General features: G+C 35.4%; 1 protein-coding gene across 2 annotated transcripts in view; it reads left to right on the plus strand.

The window, feature by feature from the left end:
- Positions 1 to 21493, plus strand: part of LOC149794348 (glycerol kinase-like) — a 63144-nt gene that overhangs the window by 15144 nt on the left and 26507 nt on the right. For both annotated transcript variants that reach the window (XM_089968502.1, XM_089968501.1), the window contains exons 4-12: positions 1622 to 1699; positions 2157 to 2236; positions 4220 to 4357; positions 4917 to 5026; positions 6348 to 6450; positions 7693 to 7760; positions 8413 to 8455; positions 12119 to 12199; positions 13019 to 13097. In XM_089968502.1, the coding sequence (XP_089824628.1) occupies positions 1622 to 1699; positions 2157 to 2236; positions 4220 to 4357; positions 4917 to 5026; positions 6348 to 6450; positions 7693 to 7760; positions 8413 to 8455; positions 12119 to 12199; positions 13019 to 13097 (780 nt within the window). The remainder of the gene's footprint in view (positions 1 to 1621; positions 1700 to 2156; positions 2237 to 4219; positions 4358 to 4916; positions 5027 to 6347; positions 6451 to 7692; positions 7761 to 8412; positions 8456 to 12118; positions 12200 to 13018; positions 13098 to 21493) is intronic.

Genomic DNA, 21493 nt, shown 5'->3' on the forward strand with positions numbered 1-21493 from the left:
CCACAGGATATGTCACACCATCTACTGTCTTTGGTTCTCTCTAGTGCATTATCTTCTGGGTGCTGGTTCTCAAAATTCTCATTCAGTACCTAAAAAAAGATATATATATATATATATATATATATATATATATATATATATATATATATATATATATATATATATATATATATATATATATATATATATATATATATATATATATATATATATATATATAATTAGAGCAGCATTAGAAGGTAAAATCTTTACACCGACAGCATTAAAGTATTCTTAAAAATTCGTTTTAACTATGGATCTGTACATATTGTGAATAATAATACCATACTCTCCACATTGAACAGACATTGATATTCACACTCACAATCAGTGGGTTGTGGGTTTGACTCTGACCTAGACCGTCATCCATTGACATGGTTGTGTATATTCTGGCAGACAAGGTAATTTACTCCAAGTGCCTCAACTGGAAGGGGTAATTAGCCTTTACAGTTAAATACAATCAATACATCAAGTATTCACAACATTTTGGCTTTAGCAGAAAACTTATTTTGTCCTTATTATTATTGTTGAACAGGCATACAATAAGCATGAGCATGCAAATGAATTTTTTTGGGAGGGGGGATAATAATGGGAGAGTGGGCAAAACTAAAATTCAAGGGTCACACACAAATGCTTGTAATGGTAAAGCAAGATTCATTTTGGGGGGTAGGGGTAGGGTTATTATGGTTTGCAAAAATCCTCCCACTAAATCGCCCTCTCCCATTGATCATTCTTTTGCTAGGTATATTTGTGGCGAGGGGTACAAGCTTCTCTCGGTCTACATATTGTTAGTCCTGCTGTGGCCCTTGGTTGTTGTTGAGCTGGTGTTCACAGACTCAGTTATCTAGTGAGAAAACATGCTTGGTACTGCATTTGGCAGGAGAAATCTGATGGTCGTAATACCAAGTGACTCTTTCATTTTATAGATGGTATCGAAATTGTCATCTCTCAAATGGTCACTGCAGACTATCTCTGTCACTGGTCAGATAATGCACAGAACCATCTACTGAATGCAACTATCAACGAAAGTAGAAATGCATTGTTCCCTACAGCACGTCACTTCCGCTTTGTCTTATGGAAATTGCTGAGTGTGAAATCGGCATGGGGCATTTTTCCTTGTACGATAAAAAATCAATGTTTTGTGGTCAGTATTTTCATTAATGATGAGGTAATTGACATAATACTATTAAAAATCACATCTAGAAGATTGAATTTATCATATAAATGCAAGTTGTATGAGCACACTAGCAGACCTTTAAATCAGATCTGGCATGCATCTTTGTTGTGATAAGACCTTGAATGAGTTAAATTTCAAGACATTGTTAACCAGATTTATGCCCCCCCCCCCCCCCCCCCCAATCACTTCTCCTTTGGTCTCTGAAGCATTTCTTAACCAAGAGGGGTTGGATTTCAAGCAGGCAGCTTTTTATGTTCACAAGACATTGAATGAGTTAAATTTCAAGTGCTCCGTGAGTTAAAGCCCCTGATGTGTAAGACCTTCATAGTATCATAATTGATACAATATATTTCCAACACAAACAATCTTGCATAAAATAATGTGACATTCTCTGCTCATTTTCAGGTATTGGAATTACTAATCAAAGGGAGACAACTGTTGTGTGGGACAAGGTTACAGGACAGCCATTAAATAATGCTATAGGTAATTTTGTAATTGGTTGGCAGTTATATATGGCTTCAGGTATCTACATATGCTGCATGTGAAATAATTCTCATAGGAAAGGATATATAGAAAACAATAATTGGTACATGCACTTTTAAAATAGTTTTCAGAATAAAAGACCCATAAAAAATGGTAAATGGTACACCAAGTTTCAGTAATAATGTATCGAAATATTTGGTCTAAAATATTTAAAGATTTACTCCTTTTTCTGTCTTGTTTAATCACTTTCAATGTGCCTTTTTATTTCATATCAATGATTTCTGATCCAAATCTTTTCTGTGTCACTTGTGTGAGAGTGTATACATTTGAGAAAAGTGAGAAAAAGAGAGAGAGAGAAAGTAAGTTGTTGTGCCAAGACAATGAACCTTGTAGAGATAACAAATAAATAAAATGTCAACTGAATTTTACGTAATTTTCCTTTTCAAAATCTTTTCAGTATGGCTTGATACACGTACAGCTTCTACTGTAGAGAAACTCATTGCTCAATCACCAGGGAAGAGCAAAGATCACCTTAGGGTTTGTACTTAGTTAAAAAAATATACCTGAAAACAGTTTTTTAAATTATTTTTATTCTTACATTTTGCACAAAATACATTGGTTTTTTTCTGTTCCTTCAAAAATCAGTAAATTAAACATGTAAAATGAACTACAATCCAATAGATTTTGAAGGTTTCACAATTTGTGTACTTTTTACTGCCATTTAACATATTCTGGCTTGAAAAAGTAAGTTTCGATTCATTGTTTGTTATAAAGAAATGCCTGTTTAATATAGGTTATGGTATCTATTTAAATAATAGGGTTTCATCACATGTGAACTCTGATGACATGATACTTTTTAGCTAGCTTGACTGTTAAAAGAAGATGAAGTCACCATTGTCTTATCACTGTTGACTGTGTTAACTTTTTTTGAGTAGATTGTAGTTTACCCATTGTCACAGCAGTGATACTCACTCTAACACGTTAGCACAACACTTGATTTAAAATATTTTTATAGCTTACCTGGCCAAGTGAGCTTATTAGAACGGGCAGTGATGGGATTCACACTTTTTAATCATGCTTCTTGTTTCAGGGTCATGGTGACCATCTTTTAAATTTTGTTATTGGTATTTGTCCGGAATCACTAAAAAACTTTTATGAAACATAGCTGATTCAAATTGGAAATGGTGTCATTAAGAACTACAATATGACTGCCATGCTGTAGCTGCTCACCTGAGCAGGTGGTTCTATAGTCATGGGGTTGTTGAAAAAGTGTTTATTATATATAGTGGTTGGTCCTAGATAAAAGTGATGCAGATCAATGGAGGCTATCTTGAAATTCTTGTTAACACTACTCTCCTTGAAGGGATGATCACATTGACATCACTTTTTCACTATAACACATTTTAGTAGCTGTTGGACGTAAGTGAAAATGTGCTAATGTGACCAAACAGAATTTGAAAGAAGTAAACTTAATTTCTTTCTTGTAATATATAATTATTTACATATATTTATATATATTGCTACCAAGCTGATAATTTCGAAAAGACTTGGGATACATATGTGAGTTGGATTTTCTGAGCCGGTAAGTTTTATTGTGATAAATAACTTGTTCTACCAGCTGAGTTTCACCTTATTTTGGGAACACATTAGACAGAATGTATATTTGGCCACATAGGAGATGAGAAAATTTGCAGCTTAACTATAAGTAATGACCAGCATTCACAGAACGCTGATGTCAATGCATGTGTGTGGTTAGATTACAGGTATCTGTTGACTTGTGCAATTCTGATTTACACAAATCTGCATTAATGCGATTTTATTTGAATTTTTTTAATTTAAGTTTTTGGTAAAGACTAAAAATAATGAAATTATTTGTCTAAAATAAAAAATAAGATTTGTAAATGGCTAAAATGAATGATATTAAATGAATTGAATGACATATGTTACAATGAAACTTGAAGGCAGTAAAACCAGAATTTTCAAGTTACGCTGGGAAATGCAACTTTTGTATAAGTTAGGGGTTAGCTGTGCTACATATGATTTGTAAGTTTCACTATCTTCCTTGTGTTTAAAGACAAAGTGAATTCAATCAGTGCTCTTTGCCTGCATTTCAGATTCAAACATATCTGACAGTGACTGACCAGCGGCCATTACTAAACCTTGAATTCAGCTGCTTATTGTGTCCTTAGTAATACAGAGTAATATTGTTCCACATCTAGTCTAACTAATAGTCCACTTACAATACCAGTGTGAAACAATTTGCAATGATATGTGATTTAGAAGTGTACAGTCATACCAATATGTTATACCACTATAGGAGTCAGAACATCAGAATTTGTGATGAGCTTTAAGTGTGCCTGTAATTATGTAATGCCTTAAACCTTGAATAGTGATAGTATTGGTTGGTATCTGTTAGGTATTAGCATATTGATAGAACTTGAATGACATGGCGTTAAGTTAATTGCTATCTTGATTCTAAAAGCTAGGCATGCTTTTGACAGATCTTGTTTACATTTGCAGCCATTGTGTGGTCTACCTATTACCACCTACTTCAGTGCAGTTAAGTTGAAGTGGCTCATAGACAACTGTCAGAAGGTGCAGGATGCCCTCAGAGAAGGAAGGCTTATGTTTGGTACCATTGATAGCTGGTTATTATGGGTAAGGTATTCATTTTTACATCCATAGTTGCATGTGTCTTTACTATGTTTTAAAAGATTAAAAAATCATTAGGATGATATGTTGTCTTCGTATTGACGTTCTTTAAAGAAAAAGTTCTTACAGTATGGGCATGCATACCAGTCGGTGTAAGTAATGTCATACAAATCCTACACAGTTTAAATGGAGTCATAAGACTTGTCTTCATCCTGATGTTCTTTGAAGAAAAAGGTTCTAACAGTATGGAAGTGCTTACCTGTTGGTGTAAGTAATGTCATGCAAAGACTAGGGGTGATCTGGTGATGTGCAGTGGTTGTAGTATTTCAGTCCATCCTTTTGGGGAGTAAAGACACCTTTTGCATTTTGCATGAATTCATTTGCATGGGGATAGAGATAACACGAGGAACTTACCATGTACAGAAATTGACGTTCTCAGTACAGTATTAGCAACTTTTTGAACATAAGAGTTGTAAACATTTAGCATATTTGTATGATTTGAAGTGAATTATGGACTGGTACATGCCATGTAAAAATAACTAAACAATTTCACCCCTATTTCTAGAACCTGACAGGAGGAAAAAATGGAGGTCAATATCTAACAGATGTAACCAATGCTAGTCGCACAATGCTGATGAACATCAACACACTGCAGTGGGATTCAAAACTTTGCAGGTCAGTCACTGGGAGAGTTGTCTCCCCCATGAGCCTTTTGCCAAAGCAGAGATAACCATGTTTCCTAATTCATTTAGTACTTTCTTTTTTATGTCCATGTACTCTTTCATTTTTGCTCATGTTATATGTTACTTTAAATTGCTGTCAGTCCTATCTGCGAGTTCAAAAGATGTCACTGGTTGAGAAGTTTACACAAGAAACCGCCTTGCATTTCCTTTCATTATATGGTACCTTTTTATACCCATAGGTAGCCTCATTTCCCTGATTTGATCTGCCAAACCTTGTGATGGAATATCTGTCTTTGTCTTGGTTGTTCATCTTCTAACTTGTCAATTCTAATGCACGTATATCAAATTTAAACAACCTATGTTACAATGTATATTACTAGTGCATGGTGCTTTAGCACAGTTACATCTGATGTACGTGAATTTTTAATGCTGACCATCATGTAATTGTTTAAAATCTCCTATATTTTTTCATACACAATCTCTTCCCAAACATGAAATATTATTTTGCTTATTATTTTTTATACTTTTGGAGAAAAAATTTCCATGCGAAAAATTATGTGACATACGATAAAGTGATTCAGAAGACAAATCCGTATATCTGTCGATTCTGAGTATAAGATGAAGCTAAGATTTTCTGGTCAAAAAGTATAGTCTGTAGGCAGGCAGATATGGTAATTATTAATTTTATATGAATATCAGCAATATTTATATCATTTTATTATTGCTGCTAATAAACAATGTTGATTATATTACTGTTTGCCTATTATAACATATTGATCCTGTCCTAAGCATGTGTTTTCATACATGCTAGTCTCTGTTATTATGGCTTCAGTAACCTCCCCCCAGCTCCCCCAATCACCTACTTTCTACAGATTACAATAATTTGGTGTATAGTTGTTGTTATTGATCAGATTAATAATCTTGTGATTATGTTTGAAGTATTATACTGTTTGCTTATGAAATGATCCAATAAATCCCACATGTATACATTTCTTGTTACACTTGCCAATATATTCATAGTTTTCAACAAAATCTGTGTATATTAATGAAACTCGGATCATTTATAAAAAGTATGCACATGCCATTGGTCCTTAATTCATATATTAGAAAGTTGAGAAATGGTCTTATGGAAATCATGCCCACCTCCATATCAGGGATACCTGCTTATAAAGTAAATTTTAGAACCTTGTTTCTTAATTTCACTTTTATATTCAGCTTCTAAACCTGTCCACAAAGGGCAAATGTTTGATGGTCTCTTGACTGTCCTTTGTAAACAGGTTTAACTACCAACCATATCAATCTTTAAACTGCAGTTTTTTTGACATACCGAAAGAAATTCTACCTGAAATTCGGAGTTCCTCTGAAGTGTATGGTCACTTATGTGATGGTGCTCTCAAAGGTTTACCAATCTCAGGGGTAAGTAGCAGTTATTCATACAACCTTTTTATGCCCCACAAACAGGGCATCCAGTGTATATGTTATTTTCATCAGCCAGGTTTCATCACCCTCAGCTGATTTAATTGCAATTATGTAATATTGTCAGAGATTTTTCCCTCTCTAACTTTACAATAGCAACCCTTAAGTCATGATTCTTGTGTCAGAACAAAGAAAATTTATCTTTTTCCCTTCATTTTTCAGTAAGTTTTTGCTAATGTTCTACATGGTGTTGTTCTTAGCAGTTTAAATTTTTTTCTGATTTAGTATTCTTCATTGAGATTTGAAAAAGTCAATGCAGTAAAAATGTATTATTTACAGAAATTATTGTTACCACAATATATTAATATTAGTAAAACTTGAAACTAAAAGTCCTGCATTTAATGAGATTCCATTCTCACTATAATTGGTAAAAGAAATGACTGGCTGTATAGCACAATACGAGGTAATTTTCACTCCTTCACTATCTTTGCTTCTGTACGTATATAAAATTATCAAGTAGAATTCATTTATCACTGTCAATGATACTGTGAATAAAGTGTTTAAGGGATGACAATCCATCTATTATAGACAGTATAATTAACTGTTGAAATCATGCTTATTGACTGCTAATTGTGGACACGCAATTGCTAGCCAAGCTCACATGGTTGGAGGCAGGGAGTATGGTTGTTTCAAATCTCAACAAATATGCCTGATTAATTTAACAAAATTGTTCTAAGTTTTTTTGTAATGATAGAGACTCTCATGACCACTAGATGATTTGCTCCTCCTGGTGTTTTGCCAACCCTTTGTTGGATAAAATGACTGAATTTTATGTCTGTTAAAATTGTAATTGTCTTGGCTTATACTGCTGGGTAGAACTATATAATATAGTATAAAAAATGGAATTTTCAAAGCTTTGTTAGTTTTTAGCTTTCCAGGCTAAATCCTTAAGCAAATTCTTCTGACCTATTAAACACTTTACATTATTCATATGTTGCACATAGTTATTATATCTTTGATCATCAAATTTATGTGGATGCTTAAGTGGTTTTGTTTATCCTCATTTTGTGATTTGTTATCCTCAGTATGAAAACCTTTTTAATATTTGTTTGATCTTTAATTTCCTTTGTCAGAAATTATGAAGGTATTTACTTCAATTAGTTCAGAAGCTGGTTTTATGTTTTTGGACATGTTGGGACAGGATAAGAAACACCTTTTTATAAAAGTATTATTAACTTTCAGATTTTAGGGGACCAGCAAGCAGCCCTTGTAGGTCAAATGTGTTTCAAAGAAGGGCAGGCAAAAAACACGTAGGTTATTGGGTTTTTTTGTGCAAATGAATTTGTTTTTGTAAATTTTTCTTACATATACATTAGCAAATGGTTAGACTTAAGTATCACTTTTCCAGCAAAAGTTAACTTTTGTAAAATCAGTGCTTACTGAACAGCTAAAAAAGGATGTGATGTCACTTTTATCCCAAGATTTAGCACTATGAATTCTGGGGAAAATTGGACATTGATTCACATGGTTGTAACTTGTCTCTTATCAAATAGTGAAAAAGAACCATTTGTATACAATTTTAATAACCACACAAACATTAATGAAAAAGAAAGTAAAAGTATACTAGGTTTTTGGAAGGCCATCAACATATTCATGCAAGCTTGCAGACTAAATTTATTTATGGACTTAATGTTTTTGTTTGTGCTTACAGTGTTTGTGAAAAAAGGTCTTAGTTCAGGAATGTGTACAAAATTGAAATTTTGCTGTCATGGTTGGGGGCTAGAGTACGATTTGTGGTTTGTAGCAGTAAAAAAATTCAGATAAGCATTTGTGAACTTTGTTTATATTAAGGTTATATTTGGAATAATAAATGGTTGCTACTTTGTGTTTTGTTTTTTATTTGGAATTGCCAAATTGTGATAAATGTGGTATAAGATTATTCCTGTTTCCACTATTTACTAGGTATGGGACAGGATGTTTCCTACTAATGAACACGGGTGAGCAGGTAAGACTTAAATGTTTGTCACTAGTAAAAAAAATACTTCATAAAAATGCATGCAAAACATTATTGGGTAATAATTATTTGTGTGGCAAAATTCATGCACAACATTATTGGATGATGTGTATTAGTGTGGCCATATCCATTCATTAGCATTATTGGATAATGGATATTAGTGTGACCATATCCATGTATTAACATCAGAATTCATGGATTTTGTATGAACAGAGTTAATGTTACACTCTTTTGATTCTAACATGCAAACAATATTTGATTTCTCCATTTCACATGTGTTGATATTTTGCATCTATCTGCCGTTAATTAGGAAATAGAAATACACTTTCTTGTACTTAAAACAATGAATTTTCCTGAAGTACTTGTCCTTACTTTGAAAACTGATGAGAACAATGCTTCAAACACAAAGATTTTTCATCTTGTCTGATAAACAGCAGGAGATCATTATGTATTACAGGTGTTCCAGTTTTTAGATACCTTATAACTGAGAATCCATGCAATTCCACATATTTACATTAAAAATATGTTACAAACTCACAATCCAACAGAAATAATGATAATCTAACGAATAACTTTGTAAGTGTTATTTCTCTAATGATTAATGTCAGGGGTGTCAAACTTATTTGCTGTGGTGGGCCAGATTTGATACGAATGTATTTCACTCCAGCCATATGTATCATGAACTGTAATAAGCATACAGATTTGACACTAATAAGAGACCTGGTCTGTGGGCCAGACTAATGATTCTAATGGGCCATTTGTTTGACACATCTGATCCACACAGTTGAACATATTTTATTTAAAATTTGTATTTACATTAACTTTCCTGTATATCATTGAATCAGTTAGAGTGGATGTGAGTTTAATACAGAGGTACATGATCATTGTCAGTGGGTGGATTGATTTTCACCCCTTCATTATTATTTCAGGGTTTTTAAAATTGGTTAAATAACTTGGATGTGTCAGAACCATTTGCACCCTGGGCTCAGGGTCCAACTGTTATGGGCTTTGGCAGATGTTTATACATGGAGCCATATGGAATCTTGTAAATGCAACCAGTCTCAGCTTGTGATCATGTTTTTTTCATCATATGAAAATTGCATATTGACTCATTTCTGTGTTTCTACAAATTGTTTTTTTGTTGTTGCCCATTTTGACTTAAAGCCAGCTATACTATATAAAAGAATCTTGTGAATGCAGCATGTCTCATGGTTTCCAATGGATTGCCATTAAAGTTTGCACATGTTATGTTCAGCATCTGAAGATGTGCATATTTACAAATCGCAGTTCTCATAATTTTTGTTAGAGATATTATCTTTTTGTATTACAGCTACAGGTAGTGCAAGATAGAATTTTATGAATGCAGCTTGTTTTATACAGGTTATTTTTTATAGTTCTCAGTCAAGCTTTGTACATTTGACGGTCATTATCTGAAGATGCATATCTTATGACAGATCTTTGAGCTCCCTTGATATTTGTAAGTTTTTTTCCCTTTTTGAACTTTCAGCCGGATACAGTATATTGCAGAATTTTGTAACTGCAACTACATTGCTCCCCCTCATATGGCCACCCCTTCTGCACCGGGAAAGTGGTCGTATAAGATGGGTGGCCTTTCCAGAGGGGGACTATATTTGTGACAAGTATATATATATGTAGTAAGAAAGCTATAACTTCAAAGCATTTAATATCTTCATTTAAACGTAGCAATAATTATTAAAAGGTTCTTGTTGTCTTTAAGAACTGACTTATTTCAGGTTAACATGCATTAGTAGCTCCTATTCTTAAGAGTGAAATGCGAGTAGGGTGTTGTTGACATGCACAGTGCAAAACTGGTTAAAAAAATGTCATAAAATGTTGGTACATACATTGCTTGGCATTTAAAATAATTATCTTTCCATTTACTCCATTTTCCCACTGCTGCAAAATATTCTGTTTGTGACATGTTTTATATTTGAGTCATCCCAACATAAATTTTTGGGGCAAGAACTCTTGAACTCTCCCCATTGTCGTCAAGTCAGATAACTTTTACTTTTTCTTCTAAAGTATTAATTCTCCATTTATATGATGACATGTTCAAGTTTTGCAACAATTTATTCCTATGTTCAGTGCTGCAACTTAATTATGCAGATGAAACTTTTATAGAGTTGACAAAATGCCTTGTTTATAAAGGAATTGATACATGCACTGTCACATAACTTTTTGGTCTTTGTCCGGTACCCTGTTTTGTTCAAGGTTACTTTCTCTCAATTTCTTAATACTCAAAATCTATATTTTGCCTATGCTGACCATGTTATGATCTTTACAATTAGATCCGTCTGTACTCATCAAAGAAAAAACTTAAATGCTCTCTGAAGCCCAAAACTCTTATCACAACATATTTGACCCCATTTCCTGTAAATGTCGGCATTAATGATGTAATAGTAACCTTATTGGTACATGTACTTTAGCCAACACTTCTTTCAGTAACAAAACCTGACATTGGGAAACAGACATCGGGAAAGATAATCAGATTACTTACTATGCTGTTTGAATTAAATATTGGTTCTGGACACATATTAAAATAAAATGTAGCTGCTTTTGAGGCACAATTTTGCATTTTTGAACCAGTATGCTGGCCGCTGGTCACATTGAGGAGTGACCTCGCTTGAGGGGTACTTTTGAACACAAACTTGTCAGTGTCAAGGGATTCTAGCTGTAAAAAGTTTGTGTCTGCTGTTGGGTGGGGGGCTGTTCATGAGAGGGACCATTGTACTCGGTTTTCATTGGGTTGCCATAAGACTGAAATATGTGCATGTTAACCATTCATATTACTCGACTATTTTCAGGAATTACATACTTTTTTACCTCCAGCTTGTCTCCATCTTGGGGATACAGGTGAGAGACAGGGTAGTAATGAGGAAATGAGCAAATTGTCACCAATCCACTAGCTTACAATGGACAATGAAGGAAAAAGCAGAGCCAGAATTAGTTATTTCATAAAATGTATCAGACAGTAGTGAGCAGTAGTTATTTTGGTTATCACAAATGCAAACAGCTATTTAAATTTGTGAAAGCGTTGGTCTTAAGAAAATTCATTGTATTCAAATAAATTTTAACAGGTTGAAAACTTGCTCCACAACTTGAAATGGCTAATGAAAATTTCCGGCTCTTGAGAGAATTTTCTAATGAAGAAAGTACTGATTTGGGGCTTTCCACTGCTTCTCTTTCATGGAAAGTCTGCGACTTTGTTTTATTGAAAGTTCACACCTTCTACCAGAAATATGTTTTCCAGTTGTTTTAATCAGTCTAGTCAAGTGCTTTGCTTTCACTGTTTGATACTAATATTTACCACAGTTGTATCAGACTGATCTCAGTTGTTATTACTTAAAACAGTTGTTAGAAGGGTTACAGACTAAGTTACAGAAACAACTTCTGACTTGATCAATATTAGGCTGTTAATATTTGTCAGCTTTTCTTTATGTTGTAAAATCTGGTTGAGTAAGAGTTTATTCTGGGCAAATAAAATATTTTATTACTTGTGTGACTACACAGGTGGATTTTTATTATAGATTATTTTAACCCTCTGTAAATTGTTATTCAGAAGATGATGTATAGTTTTAGACTATGTCTTCCACATTGTAAAAATAAATCATCTTCATTTTTGGTCTGTTTCAGGCAGTTGAGTCCAGGCATGGACTGCTTACTACTGTAGGATATCAGTTAGGAAAAGATCAACCTGTGGTCTACGCATTGGAGGTAAGGTTTTCAGTGTCATCATTATCACTTATTCCAGATGTACCAAATAATATCATGTACCAAATATTTTCATTATGTCCATTCAGCTTATTATTAAATTTTTTTAAAATAACTATGTTTCCATTTTGCATTTAACATGGTATAAATAACTAATAAGAAGTGTGGAAGATCCCAAGTAATCTATGCAGAATGTTAATCAAGGTCACCAGTACCATCATATGTTTTAGACAAGACCAGACATATTTAATTTTAACTTCCCCTTGACAAACATTGTGTGAGCTTTTATTATATCACATGATAAAATCTCATTGGCCAACAACAGCAGTTTATTTTAGGACAATATGCATTATCAACTTAAATCACATCTGTCCTAGCAACCACTGTTGCCATGTCACATTATCATATGATGTCACATTACATGAAGTTACATATTTATTTGCTAAGTGCACTATACCCTATTAGACAGCACTTTTGTTCAACAGCTCCAAAGGGAAATGGAATTAATAGAATAATAGAAAAATAGCTTAATAGTTTTGCTTGAAGTGATGTTTAAATTTTTGTCACATACTAGCGGGTTCATTTCCCAGTGCTAAAATATTTCACTCTTAATGGTGTTTTTGCAGAGTTTTAATTTCACGTTGCTGTCTGTCAGTCATTATTGAAGATTAGTCATCAGTAATTGAAACTGTATGAAATATTCACACATGTTCTATTTGTTTGAAGAATTATTGGATGTGAATACAGTAAAAATAAAATCCCTGTAAATATAACATGCTGTACCATATTGTAATAATATTTTGATTTAAATCTTTTCTGAAGGGAGCTATTGCAATAGCAGGCGCTTGCATAAGATGGCTAAGAGATAACATGGGAATCATCAAAACATCAGATGAGATAGGTATGTTATATATATATATATATATATATATATATATATATATATATATATATATATATATATATATATATGGTCCGTAGGGGACCTTGAAAAGCCTTGAAAAATGAATTTGTCCTTCAAAGCCTTGAAAACACCTTGAAAATTCAAAACTTTTTATGGGTATCTTGAAAAGTCTTGATTTTATTGAACCCTAAATAAATTAATAAAGTTTCATTTTGCAGATTTAAATGTAAAAAAAGAAAGAGGAAAAAAAATGATTTCTCACTAAGTTTGTCCCAGAATGGAAATTTCCACAACTGGCCACTGTTCAGTCGTACATTTTGAACTTCTGGATGTAGCTGCAGTTTGAATTTGAATTATTTGAAAGCTTCAAAATGGTTGGCTGTCAATTCCTACTTCAGTGGCTAGACAAGGAAAAATATAAAGTTTGGTTTACACAATATAAAATATATGGAATGGTGAACAAGTGGGCCATATGCACCTCTAGCTGGACTGACTGATAGGTGAAATACATATATGATATTAAAGCATGCTGAGAATGGAACTGCAGTAGTATGCAGTGGAGAGCCCCAAGGAATGGATAGATATGGACAAGAAGTACCCGCAGTTCTGTTAAAATAAGCTTGAAAATCACAATCAGTATAAGCAATTATGTATATGAAATGAACCATTGCCATACTAAGAATTATACAACTGTGAATCATCATAAATGGATAATACTGCAAGAACCAGTGCCAAGGTATGACTATTCCGGGGTCCATGCCTGCACACAGTGTTATGGTGATACCAAGACTAAAGTCACATTATATCTAGAGTAGAATTGTAAGCAAGTCTGTGATGCAAGAATCTGTAGGAAAGTCATATATGACGAAACTAAGACAACTATAAAAATGTACGTTCAGCACTGCAATGTTCATGACTTGTTCCCTGTTGGGGGCTGATGTATAAATAAAATCAAGTTTCCACAAACTGCTACAAAATCTACTCCGCAGACACGCATACAGTTCATGTAGTTCAATAAATAAGTCAGATGCATATAACTGATTGCAGTGCACATGCAGTAAACTGATTAAACTAGAAACCAACTAGATACACCAAACAACATTAGTAAATAATGTTTAAATGCCACCCAATGCCAATGAATCTGATGATCCTGTTTGCAGAACACATTAAACACACTACCGGTGCGAAACACACCTCACCGACGACTGAGTCTAGAAAACTGAAAAAAAAAGAAAACGCACAATTAAACACCTAGAACAATACACAGAATCTGCTTACTCCCTTCTCAGAAATAACTCCGTGTAAAGAATCTGAATGAGCACCACTGAAAGAATACACTGACACACACGAAGTAGCCTCTATTAGAACACACATACTGCCATCAGATGCACTTTATCCAAGAGAAAGGTGTAATTGAAAATGCTCCTATGGCATTACTTCATCTATGAATGGGTAGATCCACACATGGCTGCTGTGCTCGCAGAATGGCATCATTTGAGGTCCTGATATAACGTAAATAAGAATCCGAAGTCCAATGGCCTAGCGTTTTAACAAGGTGGTCCTCGATCCCAGCATTTGCTGCTGTAGTGGCAGCCCCTATCTGAAAGTAGTGCCCATTGAATTTGCCTTGTGGATAGCCTGGTACGTGCAGGAGCAAACGTAGCTTCTCCAGAAACACTGATCTAGAAAGTGGATTAATACCATCTGTAGTAAATAGCAGGTTCGAAGGTCTAAGACAACCCACCCTGCTGCGGAGCGCTAGTTACTCATGTATAGCCCGTAAGGGGCACGTACAGCTATGCTCTGCAAAAAGTTTGATCTGCACACCATACCGGAATGGATCAGCCTTTGACGCTCTCAACATTAAAATCCCATTAGAATTATCTGCAGCAATAATAAAGTCACTGATTTGCAAGTACTCCATATCCATAGTTGACGTCACCGTAAATTCGCCACAATGTAAGAAAGCTAATGAAGATGCAGCAAGCAACATACCATCCACCCAGGGACTAAAGAAACCTTTTTGAAGCAAGGTGGACATGCACGCCAATATATCGAAGGTAATGGGTAACCTTGAGTTAGGTCCATTATTCTGCAGTTTCCTCATACCCCGCAATACCATTTGCAATCTTGGACAGCACGAATATGAATGGCCATCAAGGGGGTGATGTATGCCACGTTTGACACAGAAATACTTCACACCACACAAATGCAGCTTGATAGATGCATATTGAATACCAATACTCTTGAAGCAATATGCCACAAAAGCAACAAGGACATCCTCATCAATTGGTCCTGAAGGTTGATGACTCCTATGATCCAAGCGACCCAACATGACCAAAAATGACTGAAGGTTTTCCAACCCGATAAATAGACCGATTGCATCCGTGGGCTATGTGCTGCTTGTAGTAACCTGTCCACAGTTTTGTTTCGTAGAATATCAGTTCCTCTAAGACTGGGCATGGGTGAGGAGTTTTTTCTGCAGTTGGAGCTAGATGCCAGAATTTTTCCATCTGAAAATGAGAGAGCATTTGCAATGAGGTTATCTTTCCCTGGGACATATTCAGCTAGAATTTCACAACAATATTGAGCTGATATCCAAGTTAAATGCCTGAGCAATTTCATTATCATGGGAGACTTAGATCGACGCGTCATAATTATCTTGACTGTACTGATGTTGTCACAATGGAACGAAATTCATTTCCTCTGCCACATATGGCCCCATATATGGGGTGCAACTACAAGGGGTAAATTTCCAGCAGGGCCGTCGACAACTTGTCTGTGCCTAATACATATAAATTATCTGGCCATGATCCTTGGAACCATCTGCCTTGGAAAAAACCATCAAATCTGAGAGTTGATGCTGCATCAGTAAAGAGCTCAAAATCTGTAGCAACAGTAATATTAGAATCCAAGAAAAAAGAAACTCCATTCCATTGAGACATAAAGTCGCCCCACATCTTTAGATCCAGTCTACAATCGCTATTTATTTTTACATGATGATTCAATTTGGTGGTGGTTGTTGACAAGGATATTAGATAGGATGTGAAAGACCGACCAGGGGCGATCACTCGACATGCATAATGTAAATGGCCCAACAAACTCAGCAATTCCCTCTTCGTACAAGATTTCCTTTGCTGGAAAGTTTTAAGCAGTGCAGCAAATTTGCTCAGCTTATCTTGTGGCAATCTAGATTCCATTTTTTCAGAGTCTAGAATTATACCCAAGTATTCCATGACTGGTGACGGTCCTAAAGTCCTGTGGGAAGCACTTGGAATAGATAACCTATTGAAAATCAATGTGATTTAAGCCATTGTTCTTTCAGCTGGAAAACCAGGCTCATCAACGGACAAAAAATCATCCAGTAAATGTAAAAAAAATGTGTTATACCATAATTTTGTTGAGCTATCCATGAAATTGCTCTGGATAGTGTATCGAAAATCTTAGGACTACTTCTACTACCAAACACTAACTTGATGTAGAAATAATATTGTTTCCTCCACTGGACACCATACAGAGGCCACAATGTTGGGAGTATGGGAATTAGCTTGAATGCATCTGTAATATCCATCTGACACATATTAGCACCCATTCCTAACTGCACCAGAATGTGAAAAGCATCATCTATTTTTACGTAGGAGATAGAAAAATCCTCTTTGCTGATTAAGGCATTGATACTTTCATGCTCAAGTGAACTGTGAGGTGCCGACAGATCTACTATAAGTCTGTACTTGCCAGAATATTTGCTTTGTACTGCGCCCAGGGGGCTAATCCGGAATACAGGAAATGGTGGACTTTCAAAAGGGCGTATGAGATAATTCTTGGAGAGCTTGTACTTAAGTAATACATCAACTACATCGGGTTGTGATGTCGCTGATATCAAATTTTTACACACGAATGAAGAAGTAGGCTGATGAGAAAGTCCCACATGAAAACCATAGCAGAGACCATTTATAACATAATCCACAAATTCTTTATCAGGATGGTGTTGCAATTCTTCGTGCAATTTAGTGATGTTGATTGGTGTGGTTGCCCGAAATGTTACCACTGTCTCCTGATTTAGTTGTTGAGGTTTTGTAGGTGGCAGTACCTGCTTAGTCATCAGGTTGCACTTGAGCTGTGAATGAGTTTTTTTGCAAGTCAAGCACACATGTGCATTACTACAGTTTGCTCGGAAACAGCCATTTGTTCCATTGAAATTATTACATATTTCTTTCCCTAAGTGTAATATCCTTCTCTGATGTTGTCTATCTACTGTAATCTGTCTATTCACTGAAGGGCCTTGTCTTGGTTGACTAATTGCTGTCAGCAGAGCAAGGTGACAGAAGTCTGAATCATGAGCAAAACTCCGGCAATGCTGACATGGAACAACCTTGTAAGCAGATAAGACATGTTTGGAGCTTGGGGTCAATTCGACTCCAATCTACTTTTATATTCATGGAGTTGCAGTAAATGGCTGCTTTTCGCGCAAATTCTTTGTGATACTTGTAAAAAGCTGGGGTTCCTTTTGTTAGGGCATGCATTTTTATCATCTCTTTTTGATAGAGATCCAATTCTTGAGTTCTGGAAGGGAAGGCATTACTCATAATCGCCTTGTACCGACTGAACGCCAGTATGAATTCACTAATAGACAAGTTCTTGGACAGCCTATGATTGCAGACTTGTGTAAAATTTGAATTTTGACCCGGAAGCTTGTTTTTGAATGGTTGTTTGCTCTTCAAATTCATTTGGCATTAGAAGTAAAGATAAGTTTACATATTTACCTGCAATGATCTCCTTTCACAGTTGTACGCTGACCGGGTCAATATCCGGAAGTGTAGAGTAAGGCACGCCATGGTCAGAAAAATCGGCGACAGCCACAGCATTACCAGACCTGGTTTCTGTGGCCGACTTCGCTGTTGTGAGGGTATGAGACTGTGTCTCAGTACAAGGATATCCCGTATGGTTGGACATACTTAACTGGGCTTGCATTTTTATCACTGCTGCTTGGAGAGATGATACTGCCTCCAATATAACGGTATCCTTCACATGACACTGGTGTACTTGTTGTTGTGGTTGATTAATTTTTCCGGTGCAAAGAGCACCACCTTGTTGTGGCTGATTATTCCCTCTGGTGCTAGGAGCACCACCTACTAGGGACTTAGAACAAGGTATTCCTAATGCTCACAGATGTGCACTTTGTTGACTGGTTCTCGATGCTGGGCGATTGGATGAAAGGAAGGGATTAGCTGCATTGGTAGATTGCTGCTGGCTGGCTGGCAGAAATACTGAGCCCAGTCTCATCCAGGTAAGTGGGCGAGTCTGTGGGTATTGACGTCATCCCGAACTGCTGCAAACCCTCCCTTCTGGGCGAGTCTGAATCCAGGGGCCTAACGGCTCATATTTGGCCACCATCTTGAATTAACTTGAAATTTTCTTCGTAGATTGGCACAGGTTGAGCCTTCTTTAATGAAGCCGGCACAATAATGTTAATTTCATGTATTTTTTTAAGAAGTTTTCCCACAGACCAATTTCTTGGTGCCTGAGCATCCCAGTGTTGTCTGTTTTTTGCCGCTCTACGACTGCGGTACCCACGAGAAGACGAAAGCTGGTGCGAAATATCCATGTAAAACAAGAAGTCAGCAATTGCTTGCAGAACAATTGGGTGATATACATGAAGCAAAACACAGATTTTTGAAGTCGTCAATTGCCCAGCAGAACAAACGGGTTGTGAAGCTGACCGTGCTACACGATGTAAATTATTGTAATGTTCACCAGATGAAACCAAATGCTAGTGTCACGCCTCGAAATTCAAAACTGTATCAACATATATCCAGTACAGGCTATAAATGAGTCCTGGCAGACAGTCAAGTTCTAATAGTAAACAACTCAGAATGGAATAAAATACAAACAAAACAGACCACTCTCGATGCTGATCACTTGTAAAGTGAATGACTGCTGTCAGCTACCTCAGCACAGCAGACCCTTGTCTCTGATTGGCTGATCGCTAATCCAACTTTGTGTGCGTGTCCACTGACTTGACCTTGAACTGACTCATATCACGGGCCCTAGCTGGACTCCATTCTTTGTGTAAACATCATTTAATTACATTAAACACCTAATTATGAGATCTTTCACAGACGTTGTTGCAAAATGCAAATTATGCCAGATGGCTATTGATTTGTGTACAGTGGGAGAGAGTGCTCTACGGTCACATGCAGCTGTGGAAAAAATCTTAGCTTTCGTAAATTATGTAATTTTGACTGATACAGCAAAACAAGAAGAAGCCTTAAGCTTGAAATTGTTTTTGATGAAAGAGGTATGTCTGCGAGTTTTATAAAAGAAATTATGTAGTCTTTATTATGAAATTTGTATGGTCCAGATATTTTTTGGCATGATTTAGTGGAAATAGGACAGATAATAATTGCAATGAGCAAGATAATCTAAAAGTATAGAATATAGCTAAGCTGAGAGAAATATTAATATATCTAATATGAAATAGTTTAAAATATTGATATGCTGTTTTTAAATAAGTGATAATATAAAAACCAATGATTTTTGTTACTTTTCTTTGTTTTATGGGGGTGGGTTGGGATATAAATAATAAGGCCTCAACACAGGAGCCCACATTAATTTAGATTTTTCCCCATTAATATAATAATCATAGTGGGTTTCAGACAGGTTTACAGCATGGTTTCACTTTAAAAAGTATATTGTTATTCAGATCTCATTTTCATAGTTGGAATTATTGAATGGGGGTCTTGCAAAGTCTTCCCATGACAGGCTACCGTTGAAAGGGGTTTTTCTATCAGTAAAGAGTGTGAAGATGTAAATATGAAGGACAGGACTGGTTGCAAGGAGAGTGAGTTTTGACAGTGTAAGAAATGCTAGTGGAATTTGCCAAATTGATATAACACCAAAAACGCTTATAAGTGCAGGCAGTGCTTACAGTAGGTACAGCATCTACTTGGATGAAAAGAGGAAAAGCATTGAGCAAGAGAGAAGAGGACAAAAAAGAAAGCACTGGATCAGGAAATAACAGAGTTAGAGAAGAAAGGCAGGCACTGAAAAAAACACTCAGACAATGGCAGCTGCTGCTGATAACTATGCATTGAAAGCAGAGACCCGTAGGAAAATTTAAATTATCATGACATCAGATAGATGGAGGAAAAGTGTTATGGACAAAATCATTGAACTTGAAGCTATTGAAACACAATTTGATGACATGCTACAAGAACTGAAAAATTCACTCTAAAATATTTTGGACTTTGTAAATAGTGAAGTGTTATTTGAGTCAAATGAACATTGTTCAGTGACTGTACATTATTTTAGTGCCCAGAAGTAGGATGTTTAGTATTAATGGGAATGACATCAATGATAATACTCTTGGCTTCATATTTTTTATGTAAAAAATTGCAAGTAATGTTCCTCGTTTGAACTAACAGTAAGTAGTAACTTGCATTTACATACAGTTTAATTTATGAATCCTTTAAAATTAATGTAATAATGCACATTTAAAAATATGATTTTGGACCTCGAAAAAACCTGGAAATTTTTTAAAGAAATATGCTACTAACCCTGTATATAGGGTTCTCGATGGTCCTGTAATCCTGGAAAAGTTTTGGAATCTAAAAAATTATTTAAAGGGCCTTGAAGAGTCATAGAATTTCTCAAGACCTTGCATAGTATTTTTGTGACAATGAAATTCAGTTATTTATATATAAACAGTCAATTTCATAGAGTACCGAGCAGCAATTAAATTTTTTTTTTAAACTTGACACAATTTTGATTGATAAATAGTTGACAGTGCAAGATATTGTGGTCTTTGAGTTTTGTGAAATGACCCAGGAAAAGTTTTGGAAAAGTTATGCAATTTGGTTGTGTCAAGTCTGCAGGAACCATATGTATATGCAGCATTGTGTAACAGAAAAATAAATATAAAATGTAAACAAATGCAATGCTGAATTAGTTTACACAGGAACGACTTCAAACCTGATAAATCACATGAAATTCAAACTCTGGCTCACAAGTTAATCATAATGTCAAATCATTTTCAAATTCCATCCAAATACATTCAACAAATAGGAAAATTTGGTGTTCATTTCAGCCCTATATGCTTCATATCAAGATATCTAATTTTCTGTGTTTGTATTTGTTTGCTTAGATTGTCTGCCCAACTCATGCTTTGATTGTCTTTCCAACTCATGCTTAGATTGTCTGTCCAACTCATGCTTAGGTTGTCTGTCCAACTCATGCTTAGATTGGCTGTCCAACTTGTGCTTAGATTGTCTGTCCAACTCATGCTTTGATTGTCTGTCCAACTCATGCTTAGATTGTCTGTCCAACTCATGCTTTGATTGTCTGTCCAACTCATGCTTAGATTGTCTGTCCAACTTGTGCTTTGATTGTCTGTC

Source organism: Sinohyriopsis cumingii, chromosome 8 (assembly GCF_028554795.1).
Source record: "Sinohyriopsis cumingii isolate HCF-2022 chromosome 8, ASM2855479v2, whole genome shotgun sequence".
Classification (NCBI taxonomy): domain Eukaryota; kingdom Metazoa; phylum Mollusca; class Bivalvia; order Unionida; family Unionidae; genus Sinohyriopsis; species Sinohyriopsis cumingii.